Source organism: Pristis pectinata, chromosome 1, assembly GCF_009764475.1.
Source record: "Pristis pectinata isolate sPriPec2 chromosome 1, sPriPec2.1.pri, whole genome shotgun sequence".
NCBI lineage: Eukaryota > Metazoa > Chordata > Chondrichthyes > Rhinopristiformes > Pristidae > Pristis > Pristis pectinata.
Genome location: NC_067405.1, coordinates 54,412,837 through 54,435,119, shown reverse-complemented (window position 1 = coordinate 54,435,119; position 22,283 = coordinate 54,412,837). Strand labels below are relative to the sequence as shown.

Sequence of the window (22,283 nt, the reverse complement as noted above, 5' to 3'; positions counted from 1 at the left end):
ATCCATGTTATGTCATGTGAGTTAGATAATAAAATATGCCTAGTAGCTGAACACTGGGCACCCATGGGCGAAATGGGCTTCAGCAACAACACAATTCCATTCCAGCAATATCAGTCATCTCAAGGTGTGGAATATTCCTTGCTCTACCACTACCATCAAGAACAACACTGGTTCATTAAAATGTAGACAAGCAAATCAATTGCAACACCAGACATCCCTAAACGTTCAGTGCTAAGCTGCTGAAGTTTCAAGGACTCAGCAACAGTAGTGCTATTGAATGTCAGCAGGAGCGTATGCATGTGAAACAGTGGAAGCCACATGTTCTAGACATAGCTAAGTGATCTCACATGCATCAAGTCAGATCAAAGCTCTGCAGACTTACCACATCCTGTCATAAATGGTATAATTAAACAATTTTAACTATAATTAAGCAAATGGTGGTAATTCAAACATTTGATGGATTGAATTCTCCCATGTATATCAATAATGGTAAAGTACTGCAAACAAATACCAATGACAAGACTGAGACATTTGTAACCACATTGAAAGGTGCTAAGTGGATATTCATCTTGGCTTTCTCTTAAGGCTCTGGTCATCACAGAATTCAAACATCAGGCAATCTGAAAAGCATAAAAAACTGCAGATGGTGGAAATTTGAAATAAATGTAGAAAATGCTGGAAATACCTAACAGGTCAGGCAGCATCTGTGATGACATTTTAGGTTGATGACCTGAATTCCAGAAGTAAGGTGAGAATGAATGCTGAACTCCACAAATTTGAAGACAATGGGAATCGAAGTGAAAATGTTCCAAAGAATGGAGTCATACCCTAGCCCAAGGGAAGACGGTTGTGTTTGTTTGAGGACAACTATGCAAGACTAACATGGAAGCAAAAGTTTCTCAAGGGAGTATGAGATGACAACATTTAGATTATGATTGAAAAAGACAAGTAAAAGTCACACTGCTAAAGTATCCAGCAATGACTACCTCCAACAAAAGGAAGTTTCATTACTTTTCTTGACATTCAATAGCATTACTGATGCTGAGTCTATCACCATCAACATCCTGAGGTTTACTACTAACCAAAAAGTTAAATGGATTAATAACAAATACTGTGGTTACAGGAGCAAGTGAGAGATATTATCAGTGAGTGACTCAGCTCCTGATTCCCCAATATCTTCCCTCCAGCAGGCCAACTATGAGATGGAATACTCTCTACTTGCCTGGATGAGTGCAGGTCCAACAATACTTAAGAAACTTGACCCAAAGCAGCCACTTGGTTGGCACTCAATCCACAACCCTAAACTTGCACTTCCTCCACCACTGGCACAAGATGGATGCAGCGTGTACCATCCATAAAATACACTGCTGCGATTTGCCAAGGATTCTTTGACTAAATGCATGACCTCTACTACCAATAAGAACAAGAGCGGTAGGCACATGAAAATCCATTATCTGCATCATCCCCTCCCCCATCTAATTCACACTATTTGGACATACATTGCTGTTTCTTCATTGTTGCTGAGTCTAAATACTAGAGTCATAACTTAGTGCCATTATGAGACCACTATCATCACAAGGACTGCAGGTGTTCAAGGTGGACTGGACTATATTCAGGGATTCATCGTCGGAGCTAAATGAATATGCCATAGCCGTCACCGATTTCATTATGAATTGCGTGGATGAGTGTGTGCCTTTGAAAACATACCAAGTCTTCCCAGACCAGAAGCCCTGGATGAACCAGGAGATTCGCAGTCTGCTGAGGGCTAGATCTGTGGCGTTCAAGACCAGCGATCCAGAACCCTACAAGAAGTCTAGGTATGACCTACAGAAGGCCATTGTGAGAATGAAAAAGCAATTCCAAGTGAAGCTAGAGACACAATCAGATGCAAGACAGCTGTAGCAGGTTTTGTATGCTATTACTTCCTATAAGGAGAAGCCTAATAGAGTAAATGGTAGTGATGTTTCATTCCCCCATGAGTGAATATCAATAGCTACCCAAGGCAGTAGGGGCTCAGCAATAAACCTTGATAATGTTGGAAATGCACACACCCTCTAAGTAAACAAACAAAAATATCCAGGCTACTTTTAAAAATAGCCTTTCAAAATATAAGCAACCATGCAAATTATCAGACAGCATGAAGCTGGTGTTCCTTGCAAATTTAATATGATCACTAATACACCCAAAAGAATATTTAGAAGTTTCTTTCACCAAAAAATGGCAAAAGCATGACACCACTTTGAGAAGATAAGGTAAAAAGCATAGATGCACTAAAGTGAAAAACAAATAAACATAGGCTGAAGAATATTTCATATTTCTTTAAGACAAGGAAGGAGGCCATTCTATCCAACAAATCTATACTGGCTCACAGAGCAATCCCATTCCCCCATTAATTTTCCCTGTAACGTATTCCCATCAATTTCCCCCAGAATGTACCAGATACCTTACCCTAGAGGAAATTTACAGTGGCCAATTAAAGCAGCAACTAGCATGTCCCCGGGATGTGGGAGGAAACTGGAGCACCCTGTGAAAACCCAAGGGGTCACAGGGAAAATGAGCAAACTCCAAACAGACAACATTGGTGTTCTTGATTGAACCTTAGTTGCTGGAGCTGTGAAAGAAAAGTTCTTCTCAATGCGCCACTGGAGAAGGAATAGATGAGTGTCAAGATAGGATTTAAATAAACTGAATGGGAGATTACTTTTTTTTCAAATAATTTGAAGGCAGTAAATCTATGTACAAATGTTAACACAATTCTCTTTATAATGAATTAGAAGCACCATAAAATGCTGTGAAAATCATTCCACATTTAAGAAGCTTTCAAACTTTTCAACTGTTGGTCCACAATGAACAAGCTACTGATGAATGTTTTTACTGAATTTAAATTTCACAAACAAGATCTTGATTATAAAATACCTTAAGAAGCTTCAAAATGTGTTTGTCAGCAGACAATTCAAGAAATTCTTTTTGTACCGCAGCATTTTTGTCAGCTAAAACCTCTACTGCCGCTACAGCCTTTAGTTGCATCTTGATTTTCCGTCCACTGAGGATTTTTACCAGAGGGGGAATTGTCCCTTCAGCTGCAATCGCATCCTGGTTCAAACTATGTCCACGACCAATTTCAGCCAAAGCAACTGAAGCACAGCCCATCAGAACTTCTACATAACAGGAAGTAATTCCATGAAAAGGTTAGGAATCTGAGTCTCACTACACATTCTAAATCATTTACCCATGAACATTGGCAGTATATCCAACTGGCTAGGAATAAAGAGCAAAAGAGCAAACTGCTGGAAGAACTCAGCCTGCCAAGCAGCTTCTGTGGAGGCAGAGGACAATTGGCGTTTTGAGTCAAGACCAAGACCCTGCATCAAGACAGAGTTGTAGAGGCTATCCTGGCTATTTCCCCTCTACGCTCTCAGTCCTGATGTAGACTGTTCCTCTGCCTCCACAGATGCTGCCTGACTCATTAAGTTCCTCCAGCAGTGGCAGTTTCTTGTGTCTCTGACTTGGAATAAGAACTAATGTTACCCAGTGTTGAAAATATACAGCAGCCCTATGAAACAATTGAGATACAAATATTTTTTTGTCTCTTTCAGACATTAACTGACCAGTGTTTTCTAGTTATACAGGCAGTCCCTGGGTTACATAAAGGTTCATTTCCTGAGAACTGTCCATAAGCTGATTTCTCCATAAGTCAGAAACATCCATTTTCTATAGCTACCCATATATCGCTTTACACACACTTGCTATAATTCTTTCATTTCATTGAATAATTATCCTAATGCTACCCATAATTAAACTAATGGAATATATGCTGTATCCAATCATTAGTAAATGCCATGAAACATTATTATTACTAGCTTGAAAATTCTTTAAAAATATATGGGAGAATTTGCGTGAAGTTGAATTTTCATAAGTCAGGTCATTTGTAACCCAGGGAGTCCCGCATTTCCAATTTCTTGAACTTGTGGGGTTATGATACCATGGTGAGAACATGCAGCTGCAATATTTGTTAAAATCTAATTAAAAGAGAAGGAAAATCTTGGAAGTTAAAATTATCAATTACTTTCTCTATATTCATGCCATTTTTCCAATTACAGGACTCCTCAATTGAAGTATCTACTCTTTTTCTAATAGTGAAACAGACATTTTGGAAATAATCAGGAAATTATGTGTGGTGGGAAGATTGCTTCAGAGGAGGTAGCTCTTTATCACATTTTTCTTCTATCTGACTCATAATGAACTTTACTGGAATTGCAGGAACTATTGGAAAAGCGAGAACTCTACTGGAATGGTAGGGTACCCTTCCAAATCTACACTGCCCATGTGATAAGTTACTGAATACTGAGTTAAACACAACATTTTGCTATAGCAAGGGAGGGCAAATCAAAAGACAAGCTATTCCCAGCTGCTTTTATGTTTATTCTGGGAGGAAGCTCAGGAATGATATTGACAGAAGACAATATACTTGGTGCTCTCCTCCCACACACATTCACCTGTCTACCTAGTTTTCTTCTTTCTTTGTTCATCCCTTCCATCTCCTCTTCCCATCTGGTTCCATCTGCCCATCATCCCCTTCACAGCTGATTCCACCTATCAGCCTCTATCCCACCCCCCTCCATACAGCTGGCAATCTTTTCTGCTCCCTCTCAGTCCTGATGCAGGGACTCTACCCAAAACTTCAACTTATATCATTTGCATCCACAGATGCAGCTTGACCCGCTGAGTTCTTCCAACATTCTGTCCTTTTTTTCTAGATTTCAGCATATACAGTCTCTTTTGTCTTCAAGTCCCATTTGTATGCTATTCTGAGAGTGTGGCATTTTGCATGCCTGTTCCTCTCAGCCCACTAATGTTGGGACCTAATATTGACTACTATTCAATGAAAAATTGGATAAAATAATATGAATGGAATCTAATCAAGTCTAAATGTCTAATGCAGACCCTAATGAGGGTGATGACGGATAATAGAAGTTAACCATTCCATATTGTACATAAGATGGTTGAGTTGATTGAAAGTGCCTTGGCATCTCCAGTTATAGCTACTTTGCTTTATTATTATTTTATATCTAAAAACCTCCACCATTCTATGTCAAATAGTGCCTCCTTCCTCGCCCTGATATCATACAGAAGCAACTTTTCACCTTTGTCAATGAACCTAGTTATTCAGGAACCAGTGCAAACACAGGAAGTAAAACGGTAAGTAAAAAGGTACCTTCTTAAGGTAATTAAATTTCACTCTCAGTGATGTTGGCATATGTAAACTGCTTTTAGACTTTAAATACATTAGCTGCATATTAGGATATAGGCCGAAACTGAGGACCTCAGCACCAGGTGCGAGGACTGTGAAGGTACGGTCAAGGGAAGCGGAGGAGCGTTTACAGGACTGCTTTGAATCGATGGACTGGACCTTATTCAGGGAATCATCTTCGGATCTAAATGAATATGCCACAGCCGTCACTGGTTTCATCACGACCTGTGTGGATGAGTGTGTGCCTTCGAAAACATACCGAGTCTTCCCAAACCAGAAGCCCTGGATGAACCAGGAGATTCACAGTCTGCTGAGGGCTAGATCTGTGGCGTTCAAGACCAGTGATCCAGAACCCTACAAGAAGTCCAGGTACGACCTATAAGAAGGCCATGTGAGAACGAAAAGGCAATTCTGAGTGAAGCTGGAGACACAATCGGATGCACGACAGCTGTGGCAGGGTTTGTGTGCCATTACTTCCTACAAGGCAAAACCTACAGCATAAATGGCAGTGATGCTTCACTCTCTGATGAGCTCAACATCTTTTATGCATGCTTTGAAAGGGAGAATAACACTACACCTGTGTGAATCCCCACAGCATTTGGTGACCCTGTGATCTCTGTCTCGGAGGCTGATGACAAAACGCCCTTCAAGAGGTGAACCCTCGCAAGGCATCAGGCCCCAATGGTATACTTGGCAGGTACTGAAAATTTTTGCCGACCAGCTGGCTGGAGTGTTCAAGGAGTGTTCAAGGACATCTTCAACCTCTCACTGCTGTAGCTGGAGGTTCCCACCTGCTTCAAAAGGGCATCAATCATACCGGTGCCCAAGAGGAGCAGGGTGAGCTGCCTCAATGACTATCGCCTGGTAGCACTCACATCTACTGTGATGAAGTGCTTTGAGAGGTTGGTCATGGCTAGAATTAACTCCTGCCTGAGCAAGGACCTGGACCCACTGCAGTTTGCCTACCGCCACAACAGGTCTACAGCGGACTTAATCTCACTGGCTCTCCACTTGGCTTTGGAGCACTTAGACAACAGCAAAACATATGTCAGGCTGCTGTTTGTCGACTACAGCTCAGCGTTCAACACCATTATCCCCTCAATACTATCAACAAGCTTCAAAACCTGGGCCTCTGTACCTCCCTCTGCAAGTGGATCCTTGACTTCCTTTTCAGGAGATCATAATCAGTGCGGATCGGTAAAAACATCTCCTACTCACTGACAATCGACACGCACCTCAAGGATGCGTGCATAGCCCACTACTCTACTCTCTCTACACTCATGACTGCGTGGCTAGTCACAGTTCAAACACCATCTATAAATTTGCCAATGACACCACTGTTGTTGGCAGAATCTCAAATTTGCGACAAGACGGCGTACAGGAGTGAGATAGATTGGCTGGTTGAGTGGTGTCGCAAAAACAACTTCGCACTCAACGTCAGCAAGACCAAGGAATTGATTGTGGACTTCAGGAAGGGGAAGTCGGGAGAACACACACCAGTCCTCATTAAGGGGTCAGCAGTGGAAAGGGTGAGCAGCTTCAAGTTCCTGGGCATCAACATCTCAGAGGATCTATCCTGGGTCCAACACATAGATGAAATCATGAAGAAGGCATGCCAGCGGCTCTACTTCATGAGGAGTTTGAGGAGATTTGGTATGTCACCAAAGACTCTTTCAAATTTTTGCATTATCGCCTGGTATGGAGATTCCAATGTGCAGGATCGAAAGAGGCTGCAGGGGGTTGTAGACTCAGTCAGCTCCATCACGGGCACAACAATCCTCACCATTGAGGACATCTTCAAGAGGCGGCACCTCAAGAAGGCAGCATCCATGATTAAGGACTCTCACCGTCTGGGACATGCCCTCTTCTCATTACTACCATCAGGGAGGAGGTACAGGAGCCTCAAGACACACACTCAATGTTTTAGGAACAGCTCCTTCCCCTCCGCCATCAGGTTTCTGAACAGTCCAGGAACCCATGAACATTACCTCATTATTCCTCTGTTGCAATATTTATCATTCATTTTTTGGTAATTTATAGTAATTTTTATCTTTGGACTGTACTGCTGCTGGAAAACAACAAATTTTGCGACATATGTCAGTGATGATAAACCTGATTTTGGTTCTGAATTAATTTCCAACATTTGTAACTTAAGGTCTTTAATTCAGCAAATCCTGGAAACCAATGTGGGATAAGTTCAGTCCTGGTCAAGCAGGCACAAATTGCGTCCCCCTATCCTTGCAGCTGGCATTGTGTTCATGCAAAAGAAAATTGCAACTTAAGTTTTGGAAGAACACTTTAAAGAAGATTACCTGATGGCACACTTAAAAGCTCCACCAATAGAGGAATTGCTCCTTCCTTAGCTACTAAGGTCTGATTGATTGGATTGTTGGTGCATAATATCTGAATGACTTTAATTGCATTGATAAGCACATCTTCAACCTCAGAATTTAAAATCTTCACTAGAGGAGGAATTGCACCCTAGGAAATAAAAATGATGGGTGTTCCAAAGGGTTAAATTGCTCATAGTTACAAGAAGTTGCAAAGCATCTGGTAAGATAAAGCTAAAATAACAACAGAACCTATATATACCTATTAATTAATACATATATGGAATATTTTACCTTTTTAACAAAAATGTTTCAAGTATCTTCCACAGTTTGTTCAAATCTTTGCCCTAATATCTTGTGCCAAGATGCATTTAATCTACATGATTCTTTTTTATCTTATAAATTAAGCTAAATTTCTGGTCATGTTTCAGATTAAAACTAGTAGTACATCAGGATGTTCTGACTGACTCAGCTGGGTTAATGTTGGGGTTGTTAAACTCTAGTTCAAATGGATTAATTTAATTTTATTTATAATTCATTACCACCCTTTAGTGGCCACCGTCTCAACCACAACCTCAACCAGTGAAATCAAAGAATGCTGGTTAAAATATCTGCATATGGTTCCCAATCTATGCAAATCTAGCTGGTTTCAGCTGTGGTAATAGATAGCTATAATTGACTTTAATGTCCCCACTCCAGAGAAAGAAATATCATCCGGTTCCAGTTCCTAGTTGTCTGCCAAATAATTTTCATAACATGAACTATGAAATTAGCTTTGTTATAATGGACAGTTAATGAGCGAAAATTGGGACCAAATGGATTAGAGCAGAAATGACTCAGCTGTTGAGTAATTTATCAGAATAGTGTCCAATACTTATTAAAATATCATTTGTGCAAGATATCAGGGAGCTGCATAGTAGTTAGCATGTCTATGCCAAGGAGAATGAATAAATAATTAATTTTCTGCTAAAGAAAACATAAATTTAAATGTCACAACATTTCCTCAAAAATAAGAATTGGAAGCAGAAAATAATTAGGCACAAAGGCACTATCATTAACAGGGTTTATAATGATACAATGTTAACTTATTAGCACACTATTTTAAAAGCACAAGACCATTTAAGTTACTGATGGAGCAGTAATTTAGCAGCATTCTTGATCAATCTCCTCCTCCTCCTCCCCCGTTTCCCACTATTTGCCATGAAAGCTTAGAAAGTGCTGCTGGAAAATCTCTAGTAGGTCTAGATTCTGTTTCCAATGAAGTCCTGCTTTAGCTGCATCTGCTCCTAATAACTGGTTAAATTGGAGGATGTGGACGCTTAACAGGGAAACTTGCATATTGATTAACAAAGGGTGAATGATTTTTGAATAAACTTAAGATGCAGTAATGTACATGGCAGAAAATGGGCATGGAATTTATGGCACTTGATAAATTATATGATTCACCAATTATTAATTTTAGATTGTGCTTGGTTCCACAAAACGATAATGTGTTGACATTTTGCTCTACAGAAAAATAAATAATGAATTATTGTCCATGATTCCCTACAGAGTCTAGCTTGAAGAAGAGATTAGCAGAGGTTCAAAAACAAAAAAAAATCACAGAAGAGAGACCATGTGGAGTATTATCTCTCTACTGGCCAATAATGGATTTTAAATTAAATTACACATGTCAGTTCTTGGTTCAATTGTTTCACAGGGCTGCAAATCCTAAATCTGAGAAGGACCTCAAATGAAAACAATTAAAAAAATGAAATATTGTGATTAATTTGACTGACAGGCATGGAGAAGGTGAGCATAGATTTTTTAAAAAAAAATCAGTGTACAAGATTGTGGAGACTCAGTTTGGTCTGGACATATTTGCTGTTAAAATTCTTTGCTCTTCTGGCCAATCGTAGTCTTGTGGAAACTATTCTGGCATGCAGTGGTATTAAAGAGAGGAAATAATTTTTAAAATGTAGCTATTCAACCAAAAACTAAACCCTGCCTTTGTGCAAGTTGTGTCAATAGATTTGTGATGTCTCAACCTGCGATAAGACAGTGAACTATACTTATTTTCTAGATCAGAATAAAATAATTAAACATTACTTACAAGGGAGGCAATTAGACTGGCATTATCCTCAACCTGGGCAATGTCACACAGAATGACAGAACAACGTGACTGAAGCTCTGGCTGTTGACTGTGCAGTAATGAAATAAGCACTGGGATGATACCAGAATTAATAACTGATTCACAGGCTGGCAGATAGATGGAGAGATTACACAGCACAGCAGCAGCAATACACTGCAGTGTCTCATGGTTACTGTTTAACAGATCTATAAGAGGAGGGATGCTACCTATATCAAAAAAGTGAAACAATGTTAAATAATCACATAATCTAGCTTCTCAAAAATACAAGCAACTTTCAATATTTCTGCAAAGATTGTGGAGAAATCATGAAAATAGAAAGGGATAAAATCAATTCTCAAAAAGCAATTATATTCCAGATAGATAAGATGGTCAAATGGCTACCTCTAACACTAAAAGTTTCTATGTTTCAATTTAGCACAACAAAGCATAGCATTGCTTCAATATAGTTTAAAGCATTTTCAGTTTAGCTGCTGGGATTCCAATAAATTAATACCGAAGCAAAAACCTGTGACCTTCAGTGCCCTTTCACTCTTGGTTCTCATTTAACTTAAACTGTCAGAGATGTGGAGTTTGTATTGTTTATTTTATGGCTACCTATCGGAGTAAGAGTGCATTTTTTCTGACAGTGAAATCACATTATATTTACATCTTCCAAATAGTAGCAATATATAACTTTTTTTTGCAAGCTCCATTAATTATTACTAATACTAATCATTCTGTAATGTGCTTGACTTCTAAGTGACCTCTGAAATAGCCTAGAAAGCCACTCAGTTGTATCATTACCCTACGTTCAAACAGAGAACGAATAGAACCAGATGGACAGCCTAGCGTGGACCTAGGCACCAACTTCAGACACAGCAACGTTGTTCCCAGCCCAGTCAATTTGCAAAGTCCTCCTCACAAACATCTGGGGGTTGGTGTATAAATTGGGACGGCTGTCCCACAGATTAGTCAAGCAACAGCCTGGCATAGTCATATTCAGAGAATTATACCTTGTAGCCATAGTCCTCCATCACAATCCCTGGTACAAATTAATTAGTGAAGGCAACACGGTAATGTACAGGTGGGAAAGAGTAGCACTGAGAGTCTTTAACAATGACTCCTGACCACATCATCTATCATCCTTACTCAGTTGATAAGTCAGTGATCATCCATGTTGAACAACACTTGGAAAAATGATTGCTTGAAAGCATCAAGGGCATAAAATGTACTCTGGTTGATGGACTCTAATGTTAATCCCCAAGCACAACCACTAACCAAGTCCTGAAGAACTTTGCTGCCGAACTGGGTGCGCGGTAGGTAGTGGTTGAAATAACATATGGAATAACCTACTTTTTCTCATCCTCACTGCTCCACCTGGAGCAGTTGCAGCTGTTCATGATAGCAATGGGAGAAATCACTACCACACAGTCCTTATAGAGACAAAACCCTGTGTTCACACTGAGATACCTTTCACCTTGATGTTCAACATTACAATCATTCTAAATGGGATGGACCCAAAACTGGGAACTTTAAATTGACATCCATGAGGCATGTGGACCCATCAGCAGCAGCAGAAACATACACCAATACAATCTAATCTCATAACCCATCATATCTCTCATTCTATCATTACAATCAAGGCAGGGGAGTAGCCTTTGTTCAATTACAGTGCAGAAGGGAATGCTGGAAGCAGCACTTTCAATACTAAAAAATGATGAGATGCCAGTCTAGTGAAGGTACAAATAACCAGCAAAAACCAGTATGCGATATATAGAGCTAAATTATCTCACAATCAACAGATCTGATTGAAGCTCTGAAGTACCACCACTTCAAGACATGAATAGTGGTGGACTACTAAGTAGCTATTGGGATGAGGAGGTTCCAAGAGTAAACCCATTATCAAAGATAGTGGGGCCCAGCATGTGAGTGCTAAAGATGAGGTTGCAGGATTTGCAATCATGTTCGGTCAGAAGTATTGAATTGATGATCCACCTCAGCTTCCTCTTGAGATCCCAACATTGCAGAAACCTGACTCCAGCCACTTCAACTCACTGTGTGTGATATCTTGAAACACCTGAGAACTTTGGATACAGCAGAGGCTATTGGACTAGACAACATCCCAGTAGTATTACTAAAGACCTGCGCTCCAGAACAAATTGTGCTTCTGGCCAAGCTGTTCCTTTACAGTCAAAACATTGGCATCTGCCAACAATTGGACAATTGCCCAGAGAGGTCCTGTTCACAGAAAGCAGATCAAGTTCAATCCAGCTAATTACCACACAAACAATGTACTCTCAATAGTCAGCCAAATTAATGGAAGCTGTGATATAGTTATCAAGTGGCCCCCTACCCACCAATAACCTCCTCACCATTCCCAGATTTGCATTTCATGAGGACTACTCTGCTCCAGAACTCATCACAGCCTTGGACCAAACATAGAACAAGGAGCTGAATTCCAGAGGTTAGGTGTGAGTGACAGCATGTGACATCAAGGTGTATAGGGTAGTTAAGAAAGCTTATGGGATGTCAGCTTTCATAAATCATGGGATCGAATTTAAGAGCCACGGGGTAATGATGCAGCTCTACAAAACTCTGGTTAGACCACACTTAGAGTACTGTGTCCAGTTCTGGTCGCCTCATTATAGGAAGGATGTGGAAGTGTTGGAGAGGGTGAAGAGGAGATTTACCAGGATGCTGCCTGGTTTGGAGAGTATGGATTATGAGGAGAGACTAAGGGAGCTAGGGCTTTACTCTTTGGAGAGGAGGAGGATGAGGGGAGACATGATAGAGGTATACAAAATATTAAGAGGAATAGATAGACAGCCAGCGCCTCTTTCCCAGGGCACCATGCTCAATACAAGAGGGCATGGCTTTAAAGTAATTGGTGGGAAGTTCAAGGGAGATATCAGATGGAGGTTTTTTACCCAGAGAGTGATTGGGGCATGGAATGCGCTGCCTGGGGTGGTGGTGGAGGCAGGTACTTTGGTAAAATTCAAGAGATTGTTAGATAAGCATATGGAAGAATTTAAAATAGGGGGATATATGGGAGGAAGGGGTTAGATAGTTTTAGGCATGGTTTAAAGGTCAGCACAACATGGTGGGCCAAAGGGCCTGTATTGTGCTGTACTGTTCTATGGTTCTATCAAGGCAGCAGTTGACTGAGTCTGGCATCAAGAAGCCCTGGTAAAACTCGAATCAATGGTCATCATAGGGGAACACTCCAGTGGACAGAGTCATACATCACATAAAGGATTGTGGTTGGGTTGTTGGAGGTTAATCATCCCAGTCCCAGGACATCTCTGCAGGAGTTCCTCAGGGGAGATGTCCTAGGCCATACATCTTTCATTTCCTTCATCAATGATCTTCCTTCCACCATATTAGTAAAAAAAAATGAGGTGCTTCACTGATGATTACATAATGTTCAATTCTAATTGCAACCTCTCAGCAAATGAAGCAGTCCATGATTACATACTGTAAGATCTAAACAACATTTAAACATGAGATGATAAGTAGCAGCTAACGTTAAAGTGCTAGGCAATGACCATCCCTAACAAGAGGCTCTAGACACCTTCCCTTCAAATTCAGTGGCATTACCATCATCAAGTTCTCCCACCATCAACATCCTGGTGTCACTATTGACCAGAAGCTCATTTGAACCAGCCACATAAATACTGTAGTTATAAGAGCAGGTCAAAGGCTGGTTACTGTGCAGCAAACGACTCATCTCCTGACAACCCAAAGCCCTTCCATCATCTGCAAAGCACAAGTTAGGTGGCAGAACCAGTCCCACACATGAAACTCATCATTTGCCTGGATTAGTGCTATTCCACCAACTCTCAAGAAGCTCACTGCCATCCAGGACAAAACAGTCCGCTTCATTGGTACCTTATTGGCCACCTTGAGCCTCGATATCGTTGTACACTGACTGCAGTACCTTCTACAAAATGCATTACACTGCAGTTACTCACATCAACCACTCTGACAGAGCCTCCCAAATCTGTAACCTCTACCGACAGGAAGGACAAGGGCAGCAGGTGCATGGGAACACCACCACCTGCAAGTTCCTCTTCAAATCATATACCATTTGGAAGTAAGTTGTTGTTCATTCATCATTGCTATGTCTAACTCCTGGAATTCCCAACTCAGCAGGACTATGGTAATACTTCACCAGGTTTGTGGTGGTTCATAAAGGCAGCTAATTACCTCCTTCTCAATGACAATTAGGATTGCACAATAAATGCTGATTTGCCAATGTAGCCCAGATTGCAAAAAGTGAATTAAAAAACATGTCTTTTTCATCTATGTACAGCCAGCATAGGCTTATGCCAATTGAACATTATGCATCAGCCCATGACGCAAGAAACAAATTGACTACACCACTACACCACCCTAGGAGAAAATTACTTTTAATCTGAATGTCAATATTATGTGGTCAGAAGTTTACCTACATAATAGTTATTCCATTCTTCCTGGATGGAACTGTTTTAAATATTACACAGGCAGTAGCATACTTTATGAATGGTATTTTAAGATGAATAGACAGCTTTCAAAATTGACAGTTAATGTATTTTATATCTAAGTTGACAATGTTTTAAATTCAAGGAGGAATACTTTGTCAAGATTACAGGAGAGGTTTTATTGTTCTAATATTCCTTAGTTCATGCCTTTAAATATAATATTTTCATTGAGCCAAAATGCATTGCTCCCAAAACAGAGCAAGGCATTTAAGCAATCAAGAATTTAAACTGGAAATAAATTTATCAGAAGAAAAATAGGCAATATTTTTATTACTTTGATGTTTCAATTATGTCTGTGAACAATTGACAAACTATCATGCAACTACTATCTGTTGTGTGTTTTATTGAAGCCTTAAAGTATTGAGCCAAATCTTACTGGTAGGTACCAACAGTTCCACAGTAAACTGTTGGCAATTACCCTTGTAAATGTCAGCAAGTTCGGGACTTTGGCACATGTGCATCCAAATGCAGAAATCCTGAATGCTGACAGATCCCAGCTGGTGAATTTTGAGGTACAGTCTCCCACTAGACCGCACATGTGGAATCTGCTCACGGATACTGTGCTGGGTTAAATCTACATAGAATCCGTGAGCCCATTGATTTCAATAGAGATTTGACAGCTGTGAAAAAGAAAGGTAAAGAAAAATCACAATTATTTAATTATTTGTTATTGAATAATCTTTTTTAGAATTATTCAAAGGTGTTTTCAAATGTTTTGAGTTAAGTTCACATTTTAATTGTTCAATTTTTAAACATTTTGATTACCTCTGAGTATCTGGAATATTCAAAATCATTCCAAAAGCTTGGCAGCATTGACAGATATTGGGCACAGGGCTGGGGGTAGGAAGGGTTGTCTTTGCTGTTTATTGGAAGTTTCTCACAGGTTTCACAAGTGGGACCATATGACACAACTATACCATACAAGTCCCTGGTTTCAGGCAGACCATCACTGACTGGGTCCTGGCAGCTCTCAATAAACCAGTTTGGCCAATAGGCCTGAACTTGGTAAGTTTGAGCCCTACTTCACAAAATCCAGGCCATTAGAATAAACCACATAGATGCCTCCCAATAATTTTCATTATGAATGCACTTCTGACAAAATGTCCCAAAACTCTTTATAAAGGATCAAGCGAGAAAGGAGGTTACATGGATCAAAAGTAACTTCAAGTTTTGAGGTTGCCTTTAAGTTTATTATACAGGTCTAAAACAGAGACTTTAAGAAGATACACAGTGCAGTTATAATGAATGAAGACTCCTGTCAGCACTAATAATTTGGAGGGATATACTTCAGCAAAAAAGCAGAACAAAGGGTGAAAGATAGTAGCAGATGTGATTTGTAAGTAAGGACAATGGTTTTGAAATTATCTTATAAATTGTATTGGGTTGCTACCAGTCATTTTATCCATTCTCACCTGCAGAAAGAATTGCTTTCCAGTACTGTTTCTTCATCACACTTAGAACTTCAAGTGACCTTGCTCCCATTTCCTGTTTTCGATAATCATTGCTCTGCAACATCTCTAGAAAGGTAGCAAACAATGAGCCTTGTTTTTAAGCATAGTCTAAGATGCAGTGAAGAGTTTGATATGCTTTTATAAATTTTTGGATGCTGATGAGAACTGGCCTCATTTAACGATACATTGAAATTGAGATTGCAATTCTGAATGCTACATTTACTTTATTTCAGTTATTTTTATGCCTTAATCACTTCTGGTGTAAATTCAATGTGGCATAAAATGGATTAAAATAGAGGTATTCAACAAAGAGACCATAAACTACAGAAAGTTAGAGCACAAAAGCAGAACATTTGGTCATAGTGTCTGTGCAGCCTCTTTGTGGCATCAATGTATAATTAACTCCCTGCTCCAAATATTTTCTGTAGCCTTGTACCTTTGGGCTTACCCTTCACTGTGATAGCAAGGAAGGGCTACACTGTTGATATCAGGTAATATTTTACAATGAGGTTACATCTTCTCTTTAAGGTAGAGATAAATATCCTCTGCTATTATTTGAAAAAGACCAGAGAACTGTCCTGACTGATATTTATCTAACAGGCAACATCAGCAAAATACATTATCTAGTTCTCTATTTTATTTTATTGTCATTAGTGGGCCCCTTCTGTGTGTAAAATAGCTGCTGCTTTTCCCTACATCAAACAATGACTTAACCTAATAGTATTTCAATGGCTGTGAAGTTATAAAAATAAAAGTATTTCATCTATTATTAAGTTAAATATTTATCTAGTGCTTTTGTAAAATATGCTTCAAGAATTCCTATTGGAAAGGAATTCCATGTTTTAACAAACCCCTATGTATAAAAAATTCCAAATTTTCTCAATAATGTTAAATTAACCCTTAGTCACTGACACTCTAAATAGATATTTTTCTCTACTTACTCTTTTAATGCATTTCAAGATTTAAATGTCTCCATTTCCCTTCCTTTCACTGATGGAAACAAAATAATTATCTCCTTACTCTATTTATATTTTCTCTGCTTGGCGGTATCCGAGTGAATTTATTTCCTATTGCTTGATGATGCTTTCTACAATGGGCTGACAAAAATCAAATACAGTATTGAATGTGGCCAAAATATAGTTTCAGTTCTTTACTCTTGGTATCTATGTCCCTTTTCACAAAGCAGAAAATTCTAGTGGGCTTATGTACCTGTACTCACACATTATGGAGCTATGGGGTATAGATCTAATCAAGCAGAGCATTTCTTTTATGTATGAATCCCCACATGATCAATTTCCATCATGATTTGTGATGGCAACATTATACCATAGTACACTTCATACAACTTGTGACATACAGTTCCATGAATGCTACTCAGAGTATGCAGTGGTGATGCCATTCCTCTCCTGTGATTGGGGGTGGGGATGGTGCAAACATTGGTTACAGAGCATATAATACCTGCAGAAGCCAAGAATAAAGGTATGAAAGCAGCTTACCTTCACTTTTAGGTGCCTCCTCCTGAAGTACAGAATGGTCTGCCAAAGTATGTTGCCATGTCTGTTGTGTACAACTCTTTAAGAACATCCTGTCCTTACCATAACTGTGCTCTTTTGTCTTTATCATTGCAGAGTCACAGGAGATTCCAAATGACCAACCACCCTCCTCAGACGTCACCAGCTATGCTCCCCATCACTGGCACTGAAACAATGCCTTCACTTCCAGCTTGACCAGACTGTTGTCCTTCATGTTGAGACAGTTCAGTTAGGCCCTTAGTGGGCCATCTAGACCCAGACCTCTTTGGAATCAACCTTCAGGGCCAACCAGTCTTACACCCACTGAAAGGGAATAACCTCCGACAAACTAGACTGCCATGACAGGGAGAGAAATGCATAGAATATGGAAAAGCCTTCATTAGATAATTTAAGAAAAGGTAGAAGGACCGTCAAGCCAGTTCTACCTTTCAATAAGACCTACTGGTCTAAGTGCTATTATAGGCCAAGTGTTGTTCATGTCTGTTTCCTGATTGACTTTGATCAACTCAAATCCATCATTATTGTCTACCTCTTTCATAGACAGAATAATTTGCAAGGTCAGAAAGTGATGCTATCACTGCTGAATTTTCAAATTTCAGTAGATAGCTGTTGAGTCTTAAGTATTTGACTGGGAGATGCTGTCATGGTCATGGTCCTCCAAAATGTTTGCAGCATGGACTACAAATATTGCTCATGGCTTGGATAAACAAGGATAGGTGTTGTCTACTGCACTTGAAGTTGATGTGCTCAGTAAAAATGTATACTACTGCCAAAATACCTTGGTCATAGAATCCCATAGCCTCATGATGTTGAGATGGGCCATTGTGGTTCAAATTATCTACTACCTGTCTGGGTGCAGAGACAATGGACTGAGAATCTCTAAGCTCTGTTGCACACCCTGGCAGTATGCTCTGGAAAGGACCTCTGCCAACAAGCGCCTCCTCGTTTTCTTGTGGATATCTTCCAGTAAGATCTGAAACCATCTGGATGACAAGGTTGTGAAGCATGAAGTGTATAGCAACAAGTATCCAACACTTCCTGGATAGAATTACAGAGAGATCCAGATCAATCTAGACAACAGAATAAGGAATCTTATGGTATACCCCAGTATGTTCCTACAACAGTGGTTATATCACCCTTACAACAAAAAAATACTTACTTAATCCAATTATATTATTATGATATACAAAATATAGAAATTATTAGACAAAGCAGCAGATACATGCCTTTAAGAAGATTCCAGACTTGCAGCTCTGGGATATTCTGCTCAATTATGAACTTGAGGATATTTGTGCGGAAGTACAGTGCTGCTAAATGAACAATATTGTTCCCTTCACTGTCAATCTTTAATATACTGGCTCCAAGAGATAGTAGATATTGAAGTGTGTCAAATGCACCAGCCATTGCAGCAAGTAATAACGGAGTTGCATGATATCTAAATCAAAAAGAAAATTAGCATAATCTATCAGCAATAAAATTAAAGAATTTAATTTGGAGAAATCATTATCTGGGTTAATATATTTGTAACTTCCTTAATACCACAAATGTTCATTTGGTTTAAGGTATTGCACAGGGGAATGGTGGAGGTGGAGGACATAAACCTTCAATCCAGATTTCATTTTAAAAATAGATATCCTGTTCTGAATTTTCCAACTACCCTTCATTCTACCATTATTATCCTGCTACGTTTGCAAACTTGTTGTTGAATTTGTTCAGGAAATGAGCTCCCATTTAATTGCATTTCTTAATAAACAGTATCACCTCCTTCCACCTCATTAATATCACCAGCCTTCATTCCTGCCTCAGCACATCTGCTGCTTTGTTAGCTCCAAAAGACTATTCTATCACTCTCTGAGCTGGCCTCCTATTTTCCACAATCTGTAAATAACCTCATCAAAAAAACTGCCAACCATGTTCTAATTTGCACCATGTTATTCTATTACTCTTAAACTCACTAATCTAAATTAGCTTCAATACACAATTTTAAAATTCTTATGGATATTTTATAATCCCACCCTGGCTTTACCTCTCCCTATATCTGTAGCCTCCTCTATACCACCCTTCCCCCCACTTCCCCATGACCTTCTGAGATATCTGCATTCATCTAATTGTGGGGTCTTGCATATCCCCAATATTAAATTACACCACCTTCAACAACGGTGCTTATAGCTGCCCAGCCTCTCCACTCTGGAACACCCTCCTTTAACTTATCTATCTTCCTATTTCAATTTTCACATTTGAGAATATCCTTAAAACCTACCTCTAAGTTTTTCCATTGTCTTTCCAAATATCTCCATATGTGACTCATGGTCAATTCTTCTTTTGATAATGCTCTGATGAAGCACCTTGGTTTACTTACTACATTAAAGATATTTGCTTAATTCATCACTTAATGGAACTGCTAAACACTCTATTGATATCAATAGGATGAATTTCAGTGCAGATATAATGTGTTGATGTATTTAACACTACTGACTGGGGATGAATTTCTAGTCAATTACATAAATGTATTGTTACAAAAATAGCTCAGAGAGAACATCTGTTTGATTACTTTTGCCCCCACTCCACCCAACCCTGCTGGTGGCTGAGATCAGAAATATATTTAAATGTTTGACATCTGTGCAAGAGCATTTCTATGTAATAACAATGCTAAATTCATGTTTTGCGAACCTGGAGTCTTACTCCATTTTGTTCCAAAATCATGTTAGATTGAATATAGAGTAAGAATGTATTTACACTGATAAGGAGAGCTCTGGTGTGAAGTGAAGTCACTGAGCGCCAACACTACAATGGCAAAGTAAAAGAATGGGCATCATTCCTATTCAGTACATTGCAACAACCTTTGAAATCCAATGTTTTATCAACATTATTGTCAGTGAAAGGGAAACATTGAGAGAAAAAACATTAAAATGATACTGATGTTTCACTCACAATGTAACATGCAGAAAGGCACAAGCAATTACAAATTAGTTGTAGTAATTTTGTTTTCCTTAAATTATTTAATTGCAATAGATAGGCAATGGAACACTTACTCGGCTGATGTCTCTAACTCTAACAGTTTGGGATCCTTTCTATGCAGAGCTCTAATGCAGGAAACATTGTCAAAAAATGCAGCAAAGTGCATTGCTGTCCACCCTCGTGCGTCAGCCTTTGTATGATCTGCCCGCAAGGCTATGAGGCAGTTCAGTGCACCAAGTGACCCACACTTTGCTGCCATATGCAAACCCACTTGACCTACAAGCAAAACAATTACAAGTTGAAATAGAAAATAAACCTGATTTTTATTTTGGTTAGATTACAATGGAATTGTAACAGGTTGAAACCAACAGGCTGAGGTCATCAGGTCTTTTGGGCTTGGGGTTGTGGAACCAGGTTCTATTATCAGTGCCATGCTCTGCAGTATTGTATTGAATGGGAGGATAGTGGTCAGACAGATGATGCAAAATGGAAGGTCTTAGATTGCAACCAAGATGGGAACTGCAGAAGCTAGGGAGCTTGCGACTCAACACGGCTGGATCAATATCTTTGCGACGAGCTTTGTTAGTGCTTTTGGGGAGCATTTAAACTAATTTGACATGGGCTTGGAATGAGAATATAGAATTAGGAAGGAGAAAAACGTGCACAAAGGATTGGGAGAACGCACAGTACCAGAAAGAAATCATGTTATATTACATAGGAGCAGATAAGAGGTAATACAAGAAGACCTTAAATCCTCCCAATATTTCTTCTCAGGTTTTGTTGTATGCCTTTGAACTTTGCTTAAGAACTCATTTAACTATTTTTTTTCCCCAGAGTTTGTTCTATAAGCCTGAGGGAAACAATGCAGTGAAAGCCATGAATGTGAATCGGAGTGAAAAAGATGAAAGGTCTATATCTTATAGATTAAGGGGGAAGAACCAGTGAGAGAGTCAGGGAAAGGGGTGGAGAGGGATTCTCAGGCAAGTAATTCACAAGATGAGTGGATAAACCAGAGACAAAGGCAATAAGAGCAGAGACTGTGAGACTGAATATTCTTACTGGCATAAATGTGAGTGGCCGACAGAGAAAGTGGAAGAACTGACACCAGAGTGTTAGCATCAAAGTGTGAGTTGAACACTCCTGCAGGGAAAGGGAGGGGATCTGCACACAGTGTGGGCGTAATCTGTCTGGACCATGATTACTTTATTTAATACCTGCTTAATACTAGTTCTCATCTAATCTTTCATGTCATGCCCAGCATATATCCCTGGACAATACTAAAACAAATTAATTAATTTATGTACCTACCATTTTGCTGTCACTGCTTAGCATTTTATTCTGCCCATCTTTTATGTCCTATTCTGATCCAGATTTTCTTTTTATTACTAAATGCCCATTGTGTATTTTACTATTTTATTTCAGGTTCCTTGATAATTTAGATTTACTAGTCCTCTTTCTAATTGATTTTAGACTTATAATCTGCCTTTACCCTTCTGATGATCTTCTCTGTTTTTCATATTCTTACAGTACAACTCTTTCTTTACTCTCAGTACCACTTCATCAGCCATAATGACTCATTGGCATTTAATTTGCTCTTTCTTATTAGAAGAGTATACTGTTTCTGGAATTTTTTAATCACACTCTATTTAACACTTGCCATAGCTATTCTACAGCATTGTTTATCTTGCTGTCCATTTTATTTTACCAAATTCTATTGTCAGCCCTCAAATGCTGAGAGGCAAATGTATAACAAAGGAATTCTTTTCTATGTGGGGCAGAGGCAAAACATTATGACATTAGTTTACCAACCAAAGAAGAATGCTTAAAGTTCCCACATGCAGGATATGAATTTAATACAAGTCAGCTGTAATCTCTGCCTTAGTCTGTGATAATGAAGGAAACTATCAACACTGAGGAATTACTAGGAAAGTAATTTCAGAACTCCAATTCCAGCAAAATAAAGGAACGTTAGTTCAAACAGACATTAAAAAAAATGTAATTGTAAAGATCTTGGAACACTTATGAGCAAGAGACTATCCAGTGATATACATATTCAACATTGTTAATTACTAAAACTAGGATTTAATATGTTTTTAATATGTAACCTCAACAGAGTGAAGGGCATGTGGAT

General features: G+C 39.2%; 1 protein-coding gene across 1 annotated transcript in view; it reads right to left on the bottom strand.

Annotated features, from left to right (window-relative positions):
- ankar (ankyrin and armadillo repeat containing) overlaps window positions 1–22,283 on the bottom strand; it is a 65,676-nt gene that overhangs the window by 17,720 nt on the left and 25,673 nt on the right. The window contains exons 9-14 of the mRNA XM_052029995.1: window positions 20,227–20,428; window positions 18,421–18,629; window positions 15,624–15,728; window positions 9,674–9,918; window positions 7,564–7,732; window positions 2,917–3,158 (exon numbers count right to left, since the gene is read on the bottom strand). Coding sequence (XP_051885955.1) covers window positions 2,917–3,158; window positions 7,564–7,732; window positions 9,674–9,918; window positions 15,624–15,728; window positions 18,421–18,629; window positions 20,227–20,428 — 1,172 coding nt within the window. The remainder of the gene's footprint in view (window positions 1–2,916; window positions 3,159–7,563; window positions 7,733–9,673; window positions 9,919–15,623; window positions 15,729–18,420; window positions 18,630–20,226; window positions 20,429–22,283) is intronic.